Raw genomic sequence first — 25,366 nt, 5'->3', positions numbered from 1 at the left:
TGCTTCCATCCCAGTGCTGTTTTTTAGCAGTGCATTTTTTTTAAAGATTTCTTTACTTATTACTATACATAAGTACATTATAGCTGTCTTCAGACACACCAGGAGAGGGCATCAGATCTCATTACAGGTGGTTATGAGCCACCACGTGGCTGCTGGGAATTGAACTCAGGACCTTCGGAAAAGCAGTCAGTGCTCTTACCCGCTGAGCCATTTCACCAGCCTTAGTGGTGCATTTGTAGCTCACTGAGACCATGGGCATGAGCAGAGAGATGTAGGTCAAACTGGAACTCCCTGTGAAGTCTGTCTTCTCGATCGTAGCCTGGTGCTCAGACGTCCACCCCTATTAAAACCTATCCCCCAAATCAATGGCTTTCCTGCTTCCCTCCTGACCCCCTCCCCCCTCCCCCCAGTCCATCAGTCCTGGCACCTCTCTGCTTCATTCGGCCCTGTTACCACTTGGTGAGGCTTCCAGGGAGGGGTAAAGGAAAATTAGATTCACAGTCCCTTTCCATTCCCAACATCCTCCATCCAGTTGTACAAAGGACCGAACTCTCCCTCGGACTCCACCTGGGCCCCTGCTAAAGGCCAGGGCCCTTGGAAGCTGGTGGCCACTGGGTGCTTGGCTCCCTCTCCTTTGGGGCCTAAGTATTTCGCCTAGCGTGAGGAGGCAGAATCCCAGACAAATGCAGGGCAGACAAAGACGATGCAAACAGGATGGTATTACCATGTTAATGGCTTCAGTCCAGCAGCCTCCTGAAGATGCCTGGGAGGGTGGTTTTCTTTCTTTTACTTTTTCTTTTCTTTTCTTTCTTTTTTTTTTTTCCAAAGGAGAATAGTTCCGCTTTCTATTTTACTACAACAATAGCACGGACTGGCTCCTTCAAGGGTTTCAAAAAGCAGCTTGAGAAATCTCTAACCAGCCCCTTGGTCTTTCCAGCCTGCCCTTTCATTGTCTCTCCCATGCCAGTGAACAAAGAGGAGGGACGGTGTCAGGCCCCCAGTCGCCGCCGCCTGCATCTTGCCGTCCTAATCCTTGAGAACTCGTGAGGGGAATGGCCTGTGGAGCTGGTCAATCACATCTCGCCTTCACCTTTCATTCTCTCTGCTGTGCACAGAGAGCTTCAGGTATTAGCAATCTTTGGGGTTTGCAGAGGGATAAAAGGCACCGAGGGACCATTCCCACGGTCACTCACAGCCCCACCCCCAGAGTAGCCAGCGTGAGCTAACAGTGTTTTCCCACCACTCCAGCTTCACTCTCTACTCCAGACTGACAGGAAGCTACAATGGCACCTGCCATTCTCTTAGTAGTAGCCTATAGGACCTGCCCCAGCCTCCTAGGTAACCTCCCCACTGCCCTCCTCTGTGTCCTACAGGCAGGAACTGCAGGTTTCCACCAGGAAAGCTTTGTGGCTTCAGCTGCAGGCACCTCTCCAGGTTTATTATACTGGGAGCAGGGATTCTCTGCTTTAAACCTGAGGACTACGCAGGGCTTCCGGCATGCTCAGCTGCTAAAATCGGGGTGAGAGTACGCTTGTGTGTTTCAGCCTGTGGTGATCTCAAGGTAACGACTGTACTGAGAGGAGAGACATAAGTATGTGGTCTCCCAGGAGAAGTGGGTACATGGAAGTCTGGAGGCCTTTAGGGATGGCTCAGGCTGCCTAGTGCAGTCTAAGCCACAGGTCACTTGTGGTCTACATACATAACTCACCATGTACATACAGACACACATATGGATTGGTCCTTTTGCATGTGATATAACCTGATATTTTCCTGTTTTCCTTCCTCTCCTCTCCCCTCAGTTCCCTTTCGTGCTCCATGCTGTTTTTTTTTTTTTTTAAGATTTATTTTATTTATCATATGTAAGTACACTGTAGCTGTCTTCAGACACCAGGAGAGGGAATCGGGTTTCATAACGGATGGTTGCAAGCCGCCACGTGGTTGCTGGGACTTGAACTCAGGACCTCCGGAAGGGCAGTCAGTGCTCTTAACCGCTGAGCCAGCTATCCAGCCCCCTCAGTGCTGGTTCTTACGCACCAGTTTCATTGCTGACTGATAACAGGTTACTGTATGGTTCTTAAAAGCTGGGGCCCCAGAGACTTTTCTCCAAATCACACAGCAGAGTTGGAACGGAAAACCAAGCACTCTTTCTGATAAAAATGAGGCTCAGGTTTTCTGGGGAGAACAACTCTAGCCCCTAACCCCCACCCCCACCCCCACCTCCCCAGAAGAGTCAGGAGCACATGGCAAGAGGGCAGGGCATGAGAGGTTCAGAGGCATTGCTGACAGGGGACAGAGGTCCCTCACAGGGAAGTGCTTCTGGGGGAACTGGGACCAGCAGCCAGTGAGGTGTGGAGCCCCACCCCAGGAATGTTTTCTATTGGTTGGAAACTCTTCATCCTGACATTTTCTTGAATTCTCTTCTTTCCTGGACATATTGATCCAGGTCCATCCCTTTCGGTAACATATTTTCTTTGCTGGTTTCTAGTTTCCTCTGTAGCTATATTTATTACTATTAATTATTATTATTACTGTGTATGTGCATGTATATGCTCATGTACATACATGACATAGCATGCATGTGGAAGTCGGAGGACAACTTTTGAGGCTTGATCTCTTCTTCTACCTTCTGTTTTTTCTTTTTCCTTTTTAGATTCTATTTTATGTGTAAGAATATATCGCCTGCATATATGTATGCACATCACATGTGTGCCTGGTGTCCACAGAGGCCAGAAGAGGCATCAAATCCCTTGGAATTGGAGTCACAGATGGTTGTGAGCTGCCAGTGAATGTTGGACCTCACCCTGGGTTCTCTATATGAGCAGCAATCACTTCTAACTGAATAGCCTCTCTACCTCCTTTCTGAGAAGCAGGGTCTCTCTTGTTATTTTTGCCATGCCTATATACTTCAGGATAGCCCAGCTTCAGGGTTCCCCTCCTGTGTTTGCCTCTCATCTCTTCATAGGATTGCTGTGATTACAGATGTGTGCCACTGCATCTGGTTGGGTTTGTGGGTTTTGTTTTTTTGTTTTTTTGTTTTTTTTTGTTTTTTCCTTTTCTCTTTAATGTAGGCTCTGGGAATTAAATTCCCGCAGTTTGTTGGGTTTGTGAGGCCCTTTTGGCTTCTGACCTCCACTCATCAACTCTATATTCAGTTTCTATTCTTCTGTAAATAATTCTCTCTTCTCATCTAAATCATGGCCTTAGGAATGAACAGGAGGGAGGGAACCAGTGAATCTGGTCCCTGCCAACACCCCTGACTGATGTTATCCACTTTAGACAAAGCTTAGAAACGCTGTGCAGGGGGGCTTTCACTACAAGCTCTCTGGGCAGAACAGATTCTTTTCTTCCTGAATTTAGCTTGCAATTTTCCCTTAGACTTTCTGAAATCTTCATCTAAATTTTCTATTTACTGGGCTACTAATCTTTTAAGACAGCTTCTAAAAATGAGGCACTCCAAACCTACACAGTGCCCTGGGTAAATATGAACCCCAGCTTTCTGTCTGTTTATTAGTTATACACCCTTACAGAGTATGTAACAAAGGGGCCTGCTGTTTGCTTTGCTTAATCTGGTCTTAAAATCTCTGCTTCTTTGTCAGAAAACAATATTTGCAATTGTAAAAAAAAAATATTTACCAAGGAACTTGGATAGCATAAGTCAGAGGCTAAGAGCCAAAGGTCAGTGGTTCTTACCCCAAATTTTTGTAGACCTGAGAGTCTCCCGCTGTGGAGCTCAGCTGCACCAAACAAATGCACTGCTTGAGAGTCCATTAAGAGGCAGACATTTTAGAGTGGGGAAGGAAAGGGAGGGTTAAAGCCTATCCCTCATCCGGAAGTGTGAGCTCTCCATCCCGCCCCTGCTGCGCCTCTGCAATGCAGTAGTCTCCTTGGGGACATAGAGAAAACGGCCGCGTTTTACAAACCTGGGGAAAAACCTGAGTTCATAAAACCCTGCAGGGTAGGCATTCCTCCCATGCAAAGCCGTGGCAAAAGGCTCTTTATGGTTCCGGGCAGATGTTCGCCTAGCATCCCCGTGGGTGGAGCCTCTGGCCTGACAGTGCAGGACAAATGTGACTCCTAAACGCGTCTTAATCCACAGAGCAGTTTTAGACAGTTCACTCAAGAGGTGAATCATCTAAGTCTTGACTTTCCTTTTGCATGTTAAGTATTTTCTGGAAAGACCTGGCAATGTCAAGAGCCTCTCCTAGGCAGGGTAAGGAGCATCTAGGCTGAGGAACTGCCCTGGCTCTGGTCCAGTGGAGCTTTGCCTTGAGCAAGAACCTGGTTCCTTTCAAACCCAAGGACCATGGTACCACAGAGCATAAGCTAGAAGAAGTGTCTTTGGGACTTCAGCACAGGGAAACGATGGTCCAGGGATTTCCCACACAGCCCTGCAGGTTGTGGGCATTGAAAACTTTGCACAGTTCACACCATGGTGGAGACAAGTTCTCACAAACAATAAGAATCGTTCCAGACATTCTCCTAAGACAAATACTGGCTTTAAAGGAAATGGTTCTTTGAAACAAAATTTAAGTAAGTTAAAACCCCATTATGAGCCTGAGGAGCCAACTCCGTAGGTAAAACACTTGCTGGGAAAGTGTGGAGACAAGAGTTCAGAACCCCAGAGCCCCTGTGGAAAGAGAATCCCAGGCTCCCTGTGGAAAGCTGGCCCTGTGACTGCCCTCCAGCAATCTCAATATGGGAGACAGATAGGAGATTCCCTGAGGCAAGCTGGCTAGCCACACTAGCCAAAAGGTCAAGTCCAAGCTCAGCAAGGGATCCAACCTCAAACAGAAGGCAGAGAGGAAGAGAAGAAGACACCTGTTAACCTCAGGTTTCAATATGCACAGGCACCTGAGATTATGTAGAAAGACACACACCCTTTTAAAATCAATTTTATGGTCATACTTCATATTGGCCTACAGAATCTCTTTATGAATTAAACCTCATTTTTTCCTTTGTTTGTTTCATTCTTTCTTTCTTTCCTTCCTTCTCTCTCTCTCTCCTTTCTTCCTTCCTTCCTCTCTCTCTTTCTCTCTCTCTCTCTCTCTCTCTCTCTCTCTTTCTTTCTTTCTTTCTTTCTTTCTTTCTTTCTTTCTTTCTTTCTTTCTTTCTTTCTGGTGTTGTCCCATTTGGACAGTTTTTTGCTTGTTTTTCCTTTTGTTTTGCTTGTTATAGTGCAGTAATATAAGTGAATGTACCGCAGAGCAGCAGAGCCAGCCCTTCCTCTCTTACTAAGTCCTGTAACTCTTCCTCCCTCCTGACAAATGTTTGTTACAAGTGCCAAATCTCTTGATCTTATCAGGGTAAAATAAATACCATCGGCTAACTGCCCTTGGGCTTTGAGTTGCCCTGCACTAGCATCTAAAAGGACCCAGGCAACACTCACCACTGGCAGTGAGCAGCCCTGACAAGAACACGCTTACAGAGAAGGTTTAGCAGAGGAACCTTACCTTGAAGAACCAGGCCTTCTCCCTTGATGGTGTAGACAAAGGAGGTGAAGGCAGCCAGAGGAGACTTGGCAATGAGAATCTGCAGAGAGAGCATATTTTCCAGAGTTAGACAAAAGTTTAGCATGAGACTCTACTCACTCCCATTCTGCTTTGACAGCACAAGACTATATAATACATTGAATTTATTATTAAAAATATTTTAGAAAGCCAGGCAGTGGTGGTACACACCTTTAATCTCAGCTCTCAGGAGGCAGAGACAGGTAGATCTCTACGAATTCAAGGCCAGTCTGGTTTACATAGTGAGTTCTGGGATAGTTAGGGCTATGTAGAGAGATTCTAGCTCAAAGAAGCAAAACAAAACAAAAGCAGAAACAAACAAAAAACAAAACAAGCAAAAAAAAAAGTTTTTTTTTTTCTTTTGAACCAAATGTTCAAATGAGTCTTAAACATCTCAAAGTGGTCACCTAGGAAAGCCATTTATCTCAAACATTATGCCACTAAATACTATATTCTTAAACAAATTCTCCTAGAAATAAAATTATTTTATGTGATATGGTTTAATAGTTACTCTCTGCTCAATCAATGATAAACCTACTCTGATTCTCTAATTTTACCCATAACTTAGCTATTTAAAAAAACCAAAGCTACCCTTAAAATCGTTACTCTTATATAAAATACGTAAACTACATCACTGGGGGAAACAAGGGCAAGCTGTTTCACTGGCCCTCCTTACTGAGTGCACTTCCACCTTTTACCATGTGGGTGATGGTGCTTTCTCTAGCTGAAAGCATGGGGTATTTCTGTTGGCTTTTGACTGTGGGTTTGGCTACATGGTTTCTTTTGGCTTGTGCCAGTTCCCAGCCCAGGGCTCTATCTGTTCTCTTACACTCCTGTCAGAGCCACACTGGTCAGGAGAGTCGGAGGTGCCCGGGACAGAGCTAGCCACTCAGGCCCAGGAGTGGCAGGAGACCCACAGGTGTGAGAGGCCAATATTGCATTGTGCCCCTGAATGTTTGATCATTAAGCATTCTTGCACACAGGTGATCCGCACTCCAGCAAAAAATGAAATGTTTGGAGGATTTGGAACAATGACATTCTCCTAAGACAAAATGTCTCCTGTAAAGATGGTGATTATTTGGTAAAAATAATTTGTGTAGAATCATTTTGCAGAACATGTATGTATGCATATATGTATTTATCTGTACGTATCTGGAAAGTACACACACACACACACATATATATATATTTATATATCAAGTGCTTATCAGTGGGTATGTGAATTGGTTATCTGAAACACAAAGTAATCAGCATGTATTTATTTGGAATAAAATAAAAATTCCAGACTTTGATGGCCTGAGTTTGATCCTTAAGACTCAGATGGTAAGTGGAAAGGAAAGAAACCACTTTTATAAGTTACCTCTGACCTCTACCTGCATGTCCCAGCAGGTACATGCATACACACAGACACAGACACACATCCCTAAATGTAAAAAATAAAGTTTCACCAAAAAACCTAGGAAATAATTGGTGGATTATTTTATTATAATATCTCTACGCGACTGATAGGACACATGTCCTGTTTTATAAGTAAAAATGTCTGCAGCAAGTGACAGTTTGTCACAGAATCACTTTGGTAGTTAAGGAAGCAAAGGAGGAAAATAAGATTCCAAGCCATAAAAAAGTTTACACACATGTCTCAATTCAGCATCTACTGAGAGTCAATTACACAAAAAGATCACAAGTTTTGGTGACAGGGTTTGAATCTCAGCCTCCAGCTAGGCACCTGGGCAGAGCCTATGCACACTGGCTTCTCTCATTAGGTTATCCCCCTTTTCCTTTCTAGTAAATAACTTACAAGTTCCTACATTTCTTTGACTTTTTTTTTTTTAAGTAAATGTAGTCATGTGTGCAAGCTTCGATTAATGGAACATAAGTAGAAATGATAGGTAAAACTTTGGCTTATGTTTTCATAAGAAGCTGAATACCCCGGTCTCTTCCTGTCCTCCTTCCCAAGGACAGGAACCTGTTCCACCCACACAGATGCTGCTGCTGCTGCTGCTCCTGCTACTGCTGCTGAAGCCATGTGTGGTAAGGGTGGTCTGAGAGAGCAACAGTGCCTCCTTCATACCCAGGTCACCTGGCCTTTCAGGACAAAACTACCTGTCTCAGCCTCTGTGTTTCAAATGCGTTTGTTACTAACAGTAACACTTGTCACTCTAGACAGCCTGAATGTTTGGGGTCTTCATTTTTTTCATATATTAAATAAAGATTAAAAAAATACCTGTCTCAATAAGTTATGATAAAAATTAGATTAGGAAGAGAAATACTTGTCACGGTGTCCAACACGTACTAAGTACAGAATAAGTAAGAGGTCCTCGGAACCACGCATATTCCGTGCTTCCCAAATGCCCTCTACCACTGAGACACAATACACTTAGCTTATGCCAGAAGGGAGTCTCTAATTAATCCTGATCATTTTTGTAGCTGTTCTAAAGTTCCTTGATGCACTAGCTCATGGTTCTTGGAGCCAACGTCAAAAGCATCTCCTATGAAAGTTAAGGCAGGTCATCTCCTGACTGCGATAGTTTGGGGGATAGCTCGTGTGAATTTTAAGGATGTTCTTTCAGTGGGGAGTGTGGTCCAAACTTTAATGTAATCACTTGCAGGCCCCGGGTATTTGGTAGAATACCTACTTGGTAGAATTTGAAAGTTGCCCAAGACATCTAGATGTGCTTCTCACAGGCATCCATTAATCATGCCTGCGAGGCCAGCCGGACTCTGAAGTCTGGAATGGGAAAGCATGAGTTGAGAGGCCTGGAGCCAGTCAGGAGCTACGGGGGTTAAATCTGGGAAGAGATGGAAATGGAACCATACCAAAATTAAAGAAAATAAATAAAACCCCAAATCTAGGATCTTTTTTGTTTGTGTGGTTTGGTTTTTTGAGGCAAGGTTTCTCAGTGTAGTCCTGATTGTCCTAGAACTTATTCTGTAAACTCTGCCTATCTGCCTCTCAAGTAATGGGATTAAAGATGTTCGCTATCACACCTGGCAAATCTAGGATCTTTACTGTCTGTGTGTAGCAACAAGAAGCAGAGGCAAAAAGAGTATAATCAAATATGAATGCAATAAGGTATCGCATTTTGAATGTTATATGATTTTTATAGACTACAGAAGTTGAGAACTAGAAAAAAAGTAGAATGTTTTAATACTTGAAGAAGCAGTGCCTTTGAATCTAAGCTGTCTGACTCCTGGTGACATTGTCTACCATCCCACAAACAAGGTCCTGAGCATGAGCCAAGGGTCACTGTATCTAGAAGGACTTTCTTGAAGGTAGTCATGGGGTTTGGACAGGCTACTGATTAAAATGCTCTGTCTTGAAGCAACATCTGTGTGCAGTCAGTGAGAGGCAGTGAGAAAACCATATCAGATGGAGCCCATTTCCTTTCGGGGAGGAGGAGGCCTTTCAGACTGATAGATGAGAGGGTATCTCCAACACAAAATGTCTTGTTATAGCAAAAAAAAAAAAATGTGATCAGCTTTCTTGATATCCTATTGGATAAAGTAAAGATGGGTAAGCCTGGATGCTGGTAGCATTAAGTGGGGTTGTGAGTGATCAAATAGTCCTTAGCAATCTAGGAGGGGCAGCAACCTCCAGCAGGTGCCCCCCCCCCAATCTAACCTTGGCCTCGTCATGTTCAGCATTTTTACTGAGGCCAGTGAGGATGTGGCTGTATCTGGTCATACCCTATAACAAACATGGAGCCCAGTAGGGAAGAAAGTGACAATAAACCCCTCTGTTTCAACACACCTTACATTCTAAGGTAATGACCAGTGGCCGCAGTATGCTAGGCAATCTATGAAGGGGGAAGCAGAAAAGAGGACAGGACAGGAGTGGTGATTAGAGAAGAGCTTGGCTTTAAATAGAAGGGCACAAGCTCACTGAAAAGGCTGAGGATTACATAACTGAACATACCCAAGGGATGCTGACTTGAATAGGTAACAGAAGACAAACATAGGGGCTGGAGAGACGGCTCAGCAGTTAAGAGCACTGACTGCTCTTCCAGAGGTCCCGAGTTCAATTCCCAGCATCCACATGGTGGCTCACAACCATCTGTAATGGGATCTTCTGGTATGCTTTAAGACAGCTCTAGTGTACTCATATACATAAAATTTAATAAATAAATCTGAAGAGGAGGAGGAGTTTATAAAGAACAGGCAACTGTGATAATCAAATAAATCTCAAGTTGACTAAAATGTTGAGATAAATCCTATGTTTATTTTAGCAAAAGGTCAAAGATTTATATATTAAGAGGTAACCAGAAAATTCTATATATCTCACAGGGTACAATTTTATTGTAATAAATGTAAGGCCTTCTCTTTGGGGACAGAGTACCTGCTACTGGTGCCAGGTTAGGAGAGATGAGATCTGGCATTCAGAAACTAGACTAGGAATGTTATTCAAACAAATCAGCTGTGAGATGTGCTCAAAAACCAAGTGTGGGCTCAGGTGTAAGCTCAGCATCCTCAGAGGGCGGGGCTGTGTTAGCAAACTGCACTTACTGAATGCACAGCATGTTTGGATAGGGAACAAAATCCAAACGTCAAACTGACAAATAGGAGGACGCCTAAAGGAGAGCAAACAAGGGTGGTTCAAAGTCCAAAGTACTTCATGATCACAGGGTTCTTCGGTGCAGTCACAAGGGCTGGAGGTTGAGGGGAAGTCTACATAGCTTCTGAGTTTTCATAGGTGTGTTTCACACACACTAGTGGGGGGAATATAAAAATCACACCTTAGCCCCATAAATGTCAATGAAGATACTGACAAATGCTGCATGCCTTTGTAAATACACAAAGATTCTTCTCTCTTGAAACATGACCCAATGTCCTATATCTTTGTCCCCTTTTACCATTCAAACTAAAAGCTAGCATCTACGTATATGTGTGTGTATGTGTAGCATATCAGGGGAGTGTGGAGGCCCTAGCTAGACTTTCAATGTCTTCAGTATTGCTCTCAATCATATTTTTTTTTTTTTTGTGACAGGATCTCCAATTAAACCTGGCACTCTCTGTTTTGGCTCTCCTGGCTGGTCATCAGGCCCCCAGGACCCTCCTGTCTCTGCACCCTGTCTCTGAGAACTGGGGTTAGAGGCACAATCTGCCATGCCTGGTTTCCTTCATGGGTACTAGGGATCTGAACTCAGGCAGCCATGTTTCCTTAGCAAGTACTTTACCCACTTGCCACTGTGCACCCCCCGACCCCCGCCAGGGTAAACTATCCTCTGAAGCAAACAGCTTTACCGCTGGTAACGTGGGCTCCTCTGCTCCCTATGTTCAGTGCTCTCTCACGTGTTTGAAGTGTTCCAGTGTGTACATGTGTACATCAACGGTTCCTCTATCTTCTCCAGCACATAGGTCTACAAGGAGGCCTAGAGACTAGTAAAACCCTGAGTCCTTTGTAGGGGGGAAAAAAAGTGGGCTCTGCCTCTGAGGGTTCCAAAGTCTATATTTGCAACACCAAATGTCAACCCCCAGTTTGACAGATGTAGATCAATCCACTTCTCTGGGGGTGAAAACACCAGCCAAAGCAAAAGAACTACTAGCAAATAAAGGCATTTCCTCCCTACAGTAAGGTTATTGCATGATTCAAGATGGGGGGAGGGGACAAGAGGGGGTGCGGAGAGAACTGACCAGGGTATCTGTGCAGTGGCCTCATGGCTTGTGACTTCCACACTGGCATTGCCTTTCGTCTCTGAATGCCTAAGCCTTTCGTCCTGGGTGCAAACGCTGCCTCTTCCAGAAACTAGTGTTCATCTCCCCAGCTTAGGGTCACTCCTCCCTAACCGGACATGCACACATGCTGTCTCTGCAGCTCTCTGAGAATGAAACTGTTTTCATTTACTGTCCTTTAAATGTGTGAGTGTGTTACTACACATACTAAATGTTATTTTATTTCACGTGTATGCGTGTTTTGCCTGCATGTATGTTTATGTACTGTGATGTGCTTAGTACCTGCAGAACCCAGAAGAGGAAATTGGATTCTTTCTGGAGCTGTAAGCTTCTGTGTGGGTGATGGGAACTAAACATGGTTCCTCTGGAAGAACAGCCAGTGCCCTTAACTGCTGGGCCATCTCTCCAGCCCTCATTGCTGTTCCATAGCATGATTAGAGGCAACAAATCTACAGCATTTGGTGGCAGCCACCATCACAATCAGCTGCTTTTGGCTCCCACGTCTTCTAGAATGCTCTTGATATAAAACAAGTTCCTCTCTGGAGCAAAAGATGGAATGAATAAATGTATAAAGTGATGGATGACCTGCCAGACCTCATCTGACTTGTATCTATTTAAAAAAAACTTATCTGTTGTTTCTCCCCCAGTTAGGGGTCTTGGAAAATGTCATAGAAAAGAGCAGGCTACCTCCCCAGTCTCTGCCAAGAGACTTCGCTTGGGCAGGACCCAAAGTCAAGCCATTGGTTCCAGACTGCTATAGCATCATATGTTTTTCCTGGCCTGACCCTACTTCTATGAGGCTTAAAAGTGGAAAAGGAGCCATGGAATGGAAAGTGCTGGGCACAGGAGTCCTTCTCCAGGATGAGGACACCTTCCAGGAATAGTGCCTGTGCCCTTCTGTTATGATACAGGCATTCTATCATCTGGAGCAGCCCAGCCTGGTCCTCCTCTGTGGTTGGCCAGGGTATACAATAGGGACCAGGGTCTTGGAGTTTTGAATAAAGGCTATTCTGGAGGGTGCTTTTGGAGAGATTTGGTCCTGGCAGGCTCCATCAGTTCCTGCAATACAGCCCAGTCTCAGGAAACAGTGAGTTTTGTCTTTGTGGCCTAGGAAAGCAAGTTTGAATAGGCAGCCATGTGCGGAGGCAGGCTGGCACCAGCGCTCCCACTTTCTCTTCCCCAGCTCCCATGCCCGGAAGGCTGCTTTTAACCCTGGTGATGAGCACCTTCCTCCTTTCTCTTCTTCCTCTTCCCGCCCACATCCTAGAGCTCACAATGGTTGAGGGTGAGGGCTGGAGTAAAGGGCTTGGCAGAGTCAAAGTGTACAGAAAACCTTTTCTTCCCGTAGGAGCAGGTGGCTAGCTGGGCTGGCTTTCTGCTCTCTGTTGGACAATGACAATGGAGTGTGTTCAGCTGAGGAAACGGTGGTAAGAAACAACCGAGAGCCAGCTCAGAAGTGACACCTTGCACACTCACCCATGTTTTCCTGCTAGCCTTTCAATTCTTTCTTAGTCTTTCCATCGATCAGCAAGATTCTGTAGTTGTTGATAACTTGAGCCGGGATGTACTTGCAGGATATGTCTGATCCTTTCATCTGTATGTGTGGTCCTACTAAGGAGCTCAGGAGAAACCTGTGGACTCTGAAATGTCTTTCAATGCAGGTCCTATTATCTCATTTCATCTGCAGTCTGGGCTAATAAAACCCATTGCTAAATTAAACACATCTTTCCTCTAGCTCTGCCAAGAGACTGACAATAATCTTGCATGCCAGGGTTTTGCCTCCTTGTTGAAGACTTAGCAAAAGGGTTCCTCAAATGATTGGAAGCCCAGGAGGAAAGCTGCTTGGCCTGGCATCAAGTAATCCAAGAGATTAATAACCTCAAGGCTTGTCCCTTCCCCAGGTTGAGTAAAGTCCTCCAAGCTAAGGGACAGGAGGGCCGGAAATGCTTCAGACAGGAAGGTCTGTGTCTGCAAGGAGGTAGTAAGTTGAGGGGGATCTGAAGTATACCCAGAGATTCCCGTAGGAATTCCCTGTCATTGTGTTGAAGGACCTACAGGAAAGGCGGCGGGGGCAGCTGCTGTGTGTCTCTAGATCTGACCCCGATTAGAATCTGCTTCGTCACTAGGAAAATCACTCTCCATGGAACACAGAAGCTTCAGCAACAATGCCACAGGCATGGGAGAAGAGCCAGCAGGGAGTTTAATGGCATCTAAGTTGTCTTTTCACATCAGAGAGGCTCGGGCTCAAGAGGTATACAGTGCTGGAAATGGCAGGGTGGAAAATAGACTGTATCTCAGGAAGCCTGGATTTATTAATTTATTTCCATTTGGCCAACGTCACGTCTCCCATAGACATTTAGTCACAGAAAGTAAGCTGGCCTAAATCTCTATGAAATAGGGATTTCCTAGGTTTTAGGACAAACCCCCTAGAAGTTCTGCACCTGAGGCTGTGAGATCATATATTGCCACAGAATACTATTACGTTCTTTGATGGCATCTCTCTAGTGGTTGTTTCCAACGTGTCTTCTAATAACATTGGATTATGAAAGTATTATCTAGACGAGAATGTGCTCCTTAAGGAAAACAGAGTTTCCTCAGCCCAGTGGGATCCTTGTGTAGTAAGTTACAGGGCATGGTCAGAGGGAGCTTTTCCTCACAGCTTTCTCCTCAATATTTCTTTTTTTTTTTTGATTTTTAATATTTTTATTACATATTTTCCTCAATTACATTTCCAATGCTATCCCAAAAGTCCCCCATAGCGCCCCCCACTTCCCTACCCACCCATTCCCATTCTTTTGGCCCTGGCATTCCCTTATATTGGGGCATATAAAGTTTGCAAGTCCAATGGGCCTCTCTTTCCAGTGATGGCCGACTAGGCCATCTTTCGATACATATGCAGCTAGAGACAAGAGCTCCGGGGTTCTGGTTAGTACATCATGTTGTTCCAACAATAGGGTTGCAGATCCCTTTAGCTCCTTGGGTACTTTCTCTAGCTTCTCCATTGGGAGCCCTGTGATACATCCAATAGCTGACTGTGAACATCCACTCCTGTGTTTGCTAGGCCCCGGCATCGTCTCACAAGAGACAGCTATATTTGGGTCCTTTCAGCAAAATCTTGCTAGTGTATGCAATGGTGTCAGCGTTTAGAAGCTGATTATGGGATGGATCCCTGGATACGGCAGTCTCTAAATGGTCCATCCTTTCATCACAGCTACGAACTTTGTCTCTGTAACTCCTTCCCTGGGTGTTTTGTTCCCAATTCTAAGAAGGGGCACAGTGTCCACACTTTGGTCTTCATTCTTCTTGAGTTTCATGCGTTTAGCAAATTGTATCTTATATCTTGGGTATCCTAAGTTTTGGGCTAATATCCACTTATCAGTGAATACATATTGTGTGAGTTCTTTTGTGATTGTGTTACTTCACTCAAGATGATGCCCTCCAGGTCCATCCATTTGGCTAGGAATTTCATAAATTCATTCTTTTTAATAGCTGAGTAGTACTCCATTGTGTAAATGTACCATAATTTCTGTATCCATTCCTCTGCTGAGGGACATCTGGGTTCTTTCCAGCTTCTGGCTATTATAAATAGGGCTGCTATGAACATAGTGGAGCATGTGTCCTTTTTACCGGTTGGGACATCTTCTGGATATATGCCCAGGAGAGGTATTGCTGGATCCTCCGGTAGTACTATGTCCAATTTTCTGAGGAACCGCCAGACTGATTTCCAGAGTGGTTGTACAAGCTTGCAATCCCACCAACAATGGAGGAGTGTTCCTCTTTCTCCACATCCTCGCCAGCATCTGCTGTCACCTGAATTTTTGATCTTAGCCATTCTGACTGGTGTGAGGTGGAATCTCAGGGTTGTTTTGATTTGCATTTCCCTGATGATTAAGGATGTTGAACATTTTTTCAGGTGTTTCTCTGCCATTCGGTATTCCTCAGGTGAGAATTCTTTTTTCAGTTCTGAGCCCCATTTTTTAATGGGGTTATTTGACTTTCTGGAGTCCACCTTCTTGAGTTCTTTATATATATTGGATATTAGTCCCTTATATGATTTAGGATAGGTGAAGATCCTTTCCCAATCTGTTGGTGGTTTTTTTGTCTTATTGATGGTGTCTTTAGCCTTGCAGAAGCTTTGTAGTTTCATGAGGTCCCACTTGTCAATTCTCGATCTTACAGCACAAGCCATTACTGTTCTATTCCAATATTTCATTATTAGAAAATTTAAGTACACAGCAAAATGGAGAATGTTTTTAATGAATACCTATAGTCCAATCATCTTGCTTTATAATTAACACTTTTTATATTTACATCCTAGTTACCTATCAACTCACCTGTATTTGTTACATTTCAAAGTAAATTGTGAACATTAGCTCATTCTTGCCTAAATACTTTCACATGCATATAACTATTGTAAGAGTAGGGTTTGTTTATATATCTGATTAGCCACACTGGGTTTTGTTTTGTTTTTTTAGTGTACATCATATGTGACTTGAAAGTATCAGTGATTCTTCCTCAATATAATAGAATCAGCAAAAATATGATGACTATACACATGTGTTTGAATATAAACTTAATCAGTAAAGCTGATCTTTAATCTTTCAAAATGAACTTGTTTTATTAAGATATAATTTACATACAATAAATGTTGCTATATACATTTAATCTATAGATTTTCCTTTGAATGCCACTTCAACTATGTCATGTAGGCTTTGGTATAGTATATATTCTATTTCAATGGTCACAATTTTCTATTTTCTATTCTGATAGATTCTTTGCTTTGTTATTTATTTCAAAGTCCGTACCCAATTCAGAATTTTTGAAATGTCTGCCTGTTATTGGTTACTAACTTGATTCCATTGTAACTGGAGAAGTTTGTTCAGATTTCAGGTCTTTTAGATGTGCTGAGACCCGTATTATAACCCCATAGACTACAGATGATCATACTGGAGGGCGCTCCACTCAGAGTGAGCGAGCCGCTCCCACGGGAAGTGGTCTAGAGACGCCGATGATCATAGACTACAGATGATCATACTGGAGGGCGCTCCACTCAGAGTGAGCGTGCCGCCCCCACGGGAAGTGGTCTAGAGACGCCGATGATCATAGACTACAGATGATCATACTGGAGGGCGCTCCACTCAGAGTGAGCGAGCCGCTCCCACGGGAAGTGGTCTAGAGACACCGATGAGCATAGACTACAGATGATCATACTGGAGGGCGCTCCACTCAGAGTGAGCGAGCCGCTCCCACGGGAAGTGGTCTAGAGACACCGATGAGCATAGACAGATGATCACACTGGAGGGCGCTCCACTCAGAGTGAGCGAGCCGCCCCCACCGGAAGTGGTCTAGAGACACCGATGATCATAGACTACAGATGATCATACTGGAGGGTGCTCCACTCAGAGTGAGCGAGCCGCTCCCACGGGAAGTGGTCTAGAGACGCCGATGAGCGCACTGTAAAGTTCACAGCTCTCTTCAAATCTTTTGCTTCTTTGATGAAATTCTGCTCAACTGATCAATCCATAATTGAAAATGGGATATGGCAGTCTCCTAATGTTACTATTGAATTATCTATAGATAATCTTAGATGCCTTTTCCCTTTGAACTTGTTCTTGTTTCAGTTATTATTTTGGGGGTTCAGTTTTTAGACGCATTTATGTTTATAATAGTTAAGTGTTCCTGACGGAGGAACATTTCCTTAATTAAAACTTTTTCATACAATATATTTTGATTATATTTTTTTCTCCATCAGCTCCTCTCAGGTCCTCCCCCACCTCCCTACCTACTCAACTTTATATTCTCTCTTTCAAAAAAAAAAAAAAAATACAAAAAACAAAACCACAGTTTTGTGTTGGCCAAATACCCTTGAACATGGGGTCTGTCCTGGAGTTGGTTGTTATTATACCCAGCGAGACTCCACTGGTAAAAACTGATTTTCCCTTTGCCCCGGGGTATCGATTGTAAATATCTTCCTGGTTAGGTGGGTACCCTGTATCTTTTTCCCCTTTAGGCCAGGTTTGGTGACTTTAACAAACAGAAGGTTCATGAATTTAAGGCAAGCCTGAACTGTACACTGAGACCCTGTCTCAGACATTAACAACAACATGTCCATTTTTGTTTCTGATAGAAACTTTTTTTTGTCTTAAAGTTTATTTTCATTGATTTACATATGGTTTTCTTTCTCTCTTTAAACATTTTATTTTTAAAATATATAGGATATATTTATATAGTATATATAGTACATTTGTAAAGTATATAGTATATACTTATATAGTATATTTATAAAGTATATGGTATATATTTATATAAAATTTATTTAACTTTTAATCTTTATATTTTCAACCTAGTTGTGACTGTCTATGGGGGCCACACTTTAGAGTCAAAGACACAGGTTGGAAGTACAACTAATTTCAACTTACAAGTAAGTATGAAATATTTCATCCTCATCTCAATTTGGGGATTACACTTTGTTACAATATTTCCTGTAGCAGACAGTTTCGTTTCAAGTGAGCAAAATCACTATTTCTTTCCCTTAAAGCATGTGAACAAAACTGACCAAATAGACAAGGCCCGGGGAAAACAAAAGCACCAGTTAGCTGCCCACACAGAGCACTCTGGACATCCAGTTAGGCAGGTCTGCCCTTCCAGACTCTCCACAGGCCCACAGGAAGAAGAGCTTGACCCTCCAGTCCAGGCTTGCTAGAGAACACAGCCAAGGCGAGGCAGCTCTGGCTGTTAAGGGTCATGGAGGAAAGCTGTGGTTGTGAATTATTATAGTAAAAAGATGCCAGGAACTCAGAGGGTGTGTCTTGAGTTCTAAAGCACACATCCCTATTACATCATGCTTGGGCCACATGGGACATTCTTTAGTCTCACAGGAATTGATTCAAGGAAGGCAACATGTTTCTGTGTAAAGAGGCTGAGATCTGGGCTTGACACATCCAAGAACAGCTGGTCAAGTGGGACTGGCTTGTGTAATGTACCATACCCCTGGCCATGCTGTGATGGTGGAGGACCACTGTAAAGGAGTCAACATGGTTGTCCTTCAGATTATTCTTATTAGCACAACATTCTTATTATTTCCCTAAAGCCCTCTTCCAATGATGACAAGGTCAAAGGACAATAGACAGAATTCAGAGGGGCACGCGCGCACACACACACACACACACACACACACACACACACACACACACAGAGAGAGAGAGAGAGAGAGAGAGAGAGAACCCATTTTTTCTCTATAAGGAGATCTAGAACTTTATTCCAATGTAGTCAGCATGTAACCAGAAATTCATGCTAATATTTTTGTACTTTCAATAATTTTAATAAGATTGTGTCTAAATCTCATTCTGTATACAAGCACAGGGTGACTTGTTCATGAAGTATATTGGAAAACTCACAGTACCCTTTTCCCACAGAACTAGGCGCCCATGCTGAAATAATTCAAGGAAGTGGGATGTGCACGAGAAAGCCTTTGAGAAGAACTCAGAAGAGTGCAACAGGACAAGACTAGACACAGAGTTACCACACTGGGATTCCCCCAGGTTACCATTCGGCAGCTTACTCCTAACACTGCAACTCTTGGCGGACTTCCGGATGATCACAGAGATGACAGGTAAATTCACTCTTCAAGTTCTCTTCCTGTGTGCCCATGACTGAGGTGTGAGTGATCTCATATCACTCTTATCAGGGAAGCAGTGTTATTCTCATTTTACTAATAAGGAACTTTGCATAGGTTCAAACAAGAGGGAAAGATTGACTCTCCATGTCTAGGACATGTATTTATAGATCCCACTGGCCACTCAGAAGATCTGACTTGAGGCGTGCTAGGAGGTGTCTAGTCAAAATCTTCCCCACCCCACGGACTCTGATGTCAGCACTCTGCATGAGAATATTACATTTGGATTTAAGCTGTGCACACAGCTGTCCTACCCTGTTGATTCACAGGTACCACCAGCAGAGCATGCTTTCTTGAGTCAGTTTGTAGATTCCCTGGCCTGGAACATATAGCCTTGAAATTGAGGATTACAATGAGTTTGGGTGTTGGTGGTACACACCTTTGAGGCAGAGGCAGGCAGATCTTTGAGTTTGATCTAAACTGGTCTAAAAACGGTTCCAGGACAGCCAGGGCTACACAGAGAAACCCTATCTTGAAAACCAAAAATACATACATACATACATACATACATACATACATACATACATATATACAGACAATAAGATGAATATGGCTGGGATGTGTAGATAGGCCTTTTGTGGGGTTCTGCAGTTTGTGATTCTGCTCTCAGAGGAGGCATGGGAAGGGTTAAAGTCCTCCTATTGTGTTATCACATTAAGAGTCTTCTATAGAAACACACACACACACATACACACACACACCCCTTTTTATGGAAATGGCACTCATATAAATAGCACATGCTCATGATAATGGAGCCAAGCAATAGAAAGAGTTGGGAAAATGAAGCAGACCAGTACCTTCTCAGCAAATCTGTGAGGAAAACTTCATGTCTGAAACTGAAGACCCAAGTATCATAGTATGGGTATGCGCTGCCTCTTGAGCTCCTCGGAGTGAGGGAGAGTCCAGAGGATGTAATATTTAAAGGGCCTTGAGGGCAGGGAGTGTCTTTCTGAGGTCAGTTTCAGTCCATAATCCCCTTGGTCCTATCTTTCCAGGCAAGGAACCTACCTCTTGGGATGGCATACATGCTAACAACCTAGCACTTGGCCTAAAAGGCCAACAGAATAAAAAGACCCCCTTTGTTTCCTAGAGCCTTTATCTTAAATAGCCTAACCTTTTCTCTTTCCCAATCAGAGAATCATGTTTTAGAAGCAAATCAGAGATCTGCCTAATTGCTATGGGACAAAACTCTATCCAAGGCAAGAATGGCAGGGACCAGGAAGAGTCACTAATAGGAGAAAGGATGAGTCAGGGAAGACATCCCCCTCGATGCCCCAGACTCCTACGCACAGGTAGGTTGACAGGTCCCTGCAGAACAATCAGTGTTCCCAAGAGGGATAAGATCCCAAAGATGACAATGGAATGTCAACAAAAGTGAAATCGTGCTGGAAAATCTTAGCCTTCTTGAGGATCAACTGTGCAATGTCTTTCATCAGCACAGGATGAGTGGGCTTGATCCTGAGCCTGGGACAGATTGGGGTAGGAACCAGGGATGCAAACAGGCTTTAAGCACTTCATTGTTCTGAGTTTGTATGTCTTTGGTCATTTGTAGTTTCCTGAACTATCCCCTTTTTATTATTATATCTACATTTAATTTGTATATATGTGTGGTACTGTGAATGTAATTTGGTGCCATGAATACTCTGGGCAAGAACTCTACCAATGAGGTCCACACCATAGCCTCATCTCTCTTTAAAAAATAATCTGTTGTGTGAGAGAGGAGCAATTAAAGTAGGCCCGACTAAGAGACACTTGAAACAGTAAGTATATTTAAAGATTGGTTCATAACACCTGTTACAGAGTCACTACTGATAAAAGCCCAGTAAGCTTTTCCCAGTGTTCTGAGGTGAAGGGTTTAGATGAAGCAGAGCTATTTCTGAAGTGAAGCTATATTACGCCTGATCTTATAATACACATTTTGCTGTCAATGCTGGTATGTATTCCTCACTTGTTTGAGACAGGCTTTCTTGTAGCACTGACTGGCTTCAGATTTTCTGTGTAGACGAGGATGGATTTGAACTTCTGACATTATAGGTGTGTACCACCAAGTCTATCTAGTCTATCAGTCTATGCAGTGCTAGGGCTTGTATCTACTGCTTCGTGTGCACTAGGCAAGCACTCTACCACCCAAGCTAGAACCCCAGTCTGGTGATGACGATGACAACGATGATGTTTGGCAATTAAAAATAAACTACTTCATGTTTTCCTGGCATGAGTTTAAAGAACACAGAATTTCATTTTAATGCCATAATGCTTTGGACTGCATGCCTATACACTAACTAATATTATTGAATACCATGTTTCTGTGAAAAGTGATAAGTAAATACACTCAGGCACACACACACACACACACACACACACACACACACACACACACACACACAGTGGGAGAGAATCTGCAATAACCAGATTACTTTCCAAGCAGGCCACATAACATTATATATAGTTAGTGCAAACAGAGAAAGCCTGTATTACATATCTAGGGGGCGGATTTTTTCCTTTTGCTCCATATTATTCTATATTGCCTGATTCTCTCCATACACCCCAGATACATTAAATTTTGTTCCTCATTTCAGAACACATAAACAAAAGCCTCCTCTTCCTTCCTCAGGTAGGGAAGATCAAGTTGAAGGGAGTAAGAACTCTGCCATATTCGGTCAGTCGTCAAGCGGGGATATTCAATTTGTGCTTGCCAGAGCTTTCCTGTGGAGCAGGCAGACTCTAGCCGAGCACCCCTGACAGCTCTCAGGCCACAATGAGAATACAAGACCTAAAAAGGGCAGACACACTTTGCAATTATATAAACCCATATTTACAAGAAGTATAAGCAATGGTTACTTAGAACTGAATGACTTATTTCATGTTATATTCATTCAACAAATATTTATCGAGTACCTCCTATGTCCCAGGTACTGAGCTAGACAGTGGGGAAAACAAAGACGAATATGATGCTGCCTCTGACCATAAGCAGCCAGAAGGCCCAGCTTTGAAGTAACCCAGAAGGCCTTGGGAATCCAGAGATGACTCGTGCTTTAAAAAACACTGGCTTCTTGCTGCCTTGCACAGGATGAGCAGCCGTCTAGGGATTTAGTGGCTCATATGCCTGTATTTCTGGCCTTTTCAGATTAATGTGGACAACGGGTCAAAAAAACGTCCTGGAGCATGGATGGACTCTATATCTAAATAACATCAAGGTCACACGAGCAGGGCCCTCACAGAGAAAGCAGAAGTCGGTGGGCGCCAAGCTTTTTGTTTTTGTTTTTTGTTGTTGTTTGATTTGAGGCAGGCTCTCTCTATGCAGCCCTGGCTGTCCTCGAACTCTCTATGAGGACCAGACCGACCTTAAACTCACAGAGATCTGCCTGCTTCTGCCTTCCAAGTGCACCACCATACCTGCCCGCCTGCCCAACCTGATTATCATGTTTTAACATTTTGTTGGGCATCGCTGGCTCCCCTGCAGTGATTTTTCACATCTTCAGCAGCCTCCTTTCCCCATGGGCTGGCTTGTTGCTCCAGCTCCTCCCCCCCAACCTGATCATTCCTACACTGATCCTGTGGGTTAAACACAGAGATGCTGCTTTGCTTGGATGGTTTGTTCCCTCTGAACTCTCAATGTGGTCTGCTAGAGCCCTTCTCTGAAGCTGCGCTCAGCCTCAGGCAGGACAAAAGTTCTGCCATCTGTTTTAGGAGATCTTTACTCCAGCACAATTTGGGGGGCTCTTGCTTGACTGTATGAGGTCAGCCACTCTAGTTATAATTCTGCCATGTCATCTGGCAAATAGCTGCTACCTATAAGTAAGTCTATAAATGCCCTCACGGCAAACCAGGGCCCTAGAGCCAACCTAGACAATTCAGCAATAGTGTGTGTGTGTTTGGGGTGACACCCACACCCATTCTTCTTTCTCCACGTCCTGGCATCTGCTGTCTGCCCCCTCCTATGTAGGACCTCATGCCCCCACTACCCTCCTGCCCATCACACTGTATTATGGTCAGTGGTTCTGAGACTTACTCTGGCCAGACTTTTAAACACGATATTGCATTCATCTTTGGCTTTTCCATAACCTAGCTTGGTAGATGGCTGCTAAGTATCAACTTGCTGTATGACCTCATTTCCCAAACCATTAGTAGTTTCATCTTATTTACTTGATGCTACTTTTGAACTGGAAAGACTATTTTACACCCCATCATTCATTGATGATTAAGTGAGACCAACTCAGAAAAGGCTGTATTTCAGCAGTGGAAGCAATGACATCAAGTTTCATATGTGACAAAGAAGCCACGGTCAGAATAGCTAACTAAAATTCCAGGATGACTTTTAAATTGCTTCTAAGTCAGTACTTTTTTTTTTTTTAAATAGTCTATTTACTTACTTAAAAAATGTATGTGTACAAGTTTTGCCTAAATGGGAACTGGGCCCTCGGCAAGAGCATGACGAGCCTTCTCTTCAGCCTCTTAAGTCAGTGTGTTTAATTCACTCTTCATCTGAACCTTTTCTGAGAGCCAACACGGCTGCCTGAGTTAGGTTTCTGGCTTTTCCCCTCAGTACTGTGGTTGGGGAGCAGAGAAAAGGTCAACAGGGAGGCCGGAAGAACAAATGCACAAGGAGGGGAGAGCGAAGAAACGACCCAGTTTAGAAAAAGACAGACCTGGAGAATCAGAGCCTGTCTCTGCCCAATGGGAGGACAGGATCCGCAGTTCAATGATAACATTTTCAGATCCAGTGCAGGGCTCAGGGTCAGGGTCAGGGAGGATGTGCACAACCTAACAAACTCGTCTCTCCAGGGAGCAGTCTCTCTGTATCTCTCCTTTCTTTATGGATCGGCTTCTTTGTCTCTCTTAAGGTGGCTTTCTTCCACACCATGGCAAAGATGGCTCCCAGGAGCTCCCTGCCCGCATTCTACCAGCTTAGCCATCCTTGTTCCAGCTAAGTCTTGGGTTTACTTTAATTGGCTTAGTCTGCGCTCACCAATTATTGCAAACCAATCTCGGTAGAAAGGGAATATGATCCTTCGACTGGTCGGATGTGGAGCTAGTGGTTCAAGCAGCCCTGCCTGGACACACAGGTTGAAGATTAAAGAAGGGTGTTTGCTTACAGGAGAACCTCGGTACAAGCATTAAAAGAAAGGGTGAGAGGTCAAGGGCAAGACAAATGCCAGGTGCTCGTCTGTGTGTGTGTGGGGGTGGGGGGGTGGGGGGAGGTCTGCCTCCCTTTCTACCATTTATTAGTTGCTTGTGCTTTAGGACACGTCTTCATTTCCAAGCCTAGTTCCCCATTTGTAAGCCGAGGGCCATGGTGCACACTTGCCAGTGCTATTGAGAAAAAACATCTCATAGTATATTATAGGGGTGATGCTCCCACAAACCCTCCCTGTCTGAGGCAAAATTGGCAGATGTTATTGTTGAAGCCACTGTTTCTTGGGGACAGCAATGGAAAGCACAAAGGGTTAGAGTACAAATGACGGGGAAGAAAGTTGCAGTGCTCTCTGATTCTGATGCCAGATGCTCTAGAGTTTCCACGCTTGGGCAGCATCCTTCTCTCCAATTCTCTAGCCTGGTGGTTCTCAACCTTCCTAATGCTGCAACCCTTAAATACATACATGCTATGGTGACCCCACCACCACCATAAAATTATTTTTGTTGCTACTTCATAACGGTAATTTTGCTACTGCTATGAATCGTAATGTAAGTTTTTTGGAGACAGAGGTTTGCCGAGGGGGTCGTGGCCCACAGGTTGAGATCCACTGCTCTAAGGCATTTACTCCCCAGTCTAACATGGCATCTGCCTTTGTCTGCTCTATGCACTTGATGCACTTGATGATCCCAGTTTCAGAGAAGCCAAGCACCTTCTCTACACTTGTCTGTGAGTCAAGGGATGTCATAATTTCAGGTGTATTTGATACTGCCTGAAAATGGCCTAGGCCCGTATGGTGGTTTGAATATGCTTGGCCCAGGGAGTGGCACTATTAGGAGATATGGCCTTGTTGGAGGAAGTGTGTCACTGTGGGGGTGGGCTTTGAGACCTTCCTCCTAACTAACTGCCTTTGGAACAAGATGTAGAACTCTCAGCTCCTCTGGTATTATCTCTGCCTGCATGCTTAGTTCCTGCCTTGAATGTTGTCCTTTATAAGACTTGCCTTGGTCATGGTGTCTCTTCACAGCAATTTAACCCTAACTAAGACAGCCCATTATAACTTAAAGTGGGTAATTAAGAAGGCTAACTTCAATTATTTAGACATATTTATAGAATTTGAGCCTAAAGTTCGGGAGTGATAAGAACCACAATCACTAACAATTCTGCCACTGAAATTCTTCATGTATGAGACAGGGAGGTGGGGGTGACGGTACTTACCTTACAAGGTGCGGTGGTTAGGTTAGATGGGTTATCTACATCACTGTAGTACCTCACAAATGTCTAAATACTCAGTACCCATGTTGTTGTTAAGCATTATGGCACTAGAGAACACTAACTTAATCAGCTTACTGATCTTTTCCAAATGAGAGAGCCATTCCCTCT

General features: G+C 43.8%; 1 protein-coding gene and 1 long non-coding RNA gene across 2 annotated transcripts in view; one reads left to right on the top strand and one right to left on the bottom strand.

Annotated features, from left to right (window-relative positions):
- Nucleotides 1–25,366, bottom strand: part of Rad51b (RAD51 paralog B) — a 520,188-nt gene that overhangs the window by 5,605 nt on the left and 489,217 nt on the right. Inside the window, exon 10 of the mRNA XM_029484370.2 lies at nt 5,451–5,529. Within this exon, the coding sequence (XP_029340230.1) occupies nt 5,451–5,529 (79 nt within the window). The remainder of the gene's footprint in view (nt 1–5,450; nt 5,530–25,366) is intronic.
- On the top strand, nt 727–22,296 carry LOC147001265 (uncharacterized). The gene is made up of 5 exons (XR_015045234.1): nt 727–1,125; nt 17,525–17,598; nt 18,593–18,789; nt 19,987–20,144; nt 21,977–22,296. It is a non-coding gene; the product is annotated as an uncharacterized LOC147001265 (long non-coding RNA).

This window comes from Mus caroli, unplaced genomic scaffold (genome assembly GCF_978045245.1).
Source record: "Mus caroli unplaced genomic scaffold, Mus_caroli_1 scaffold_14, whole genome shotgun sequence".
Taxonomy (NCBI): Eukaryota; Metazoa; Chordata; class Mammalia; order Rodentia; family Muridae; genus Mus; species Mus caroli.
Note: the sequence above shows the minus strand (reverse complement) of the source record. Positions and strands in the feature narration are given on the sequence as shown.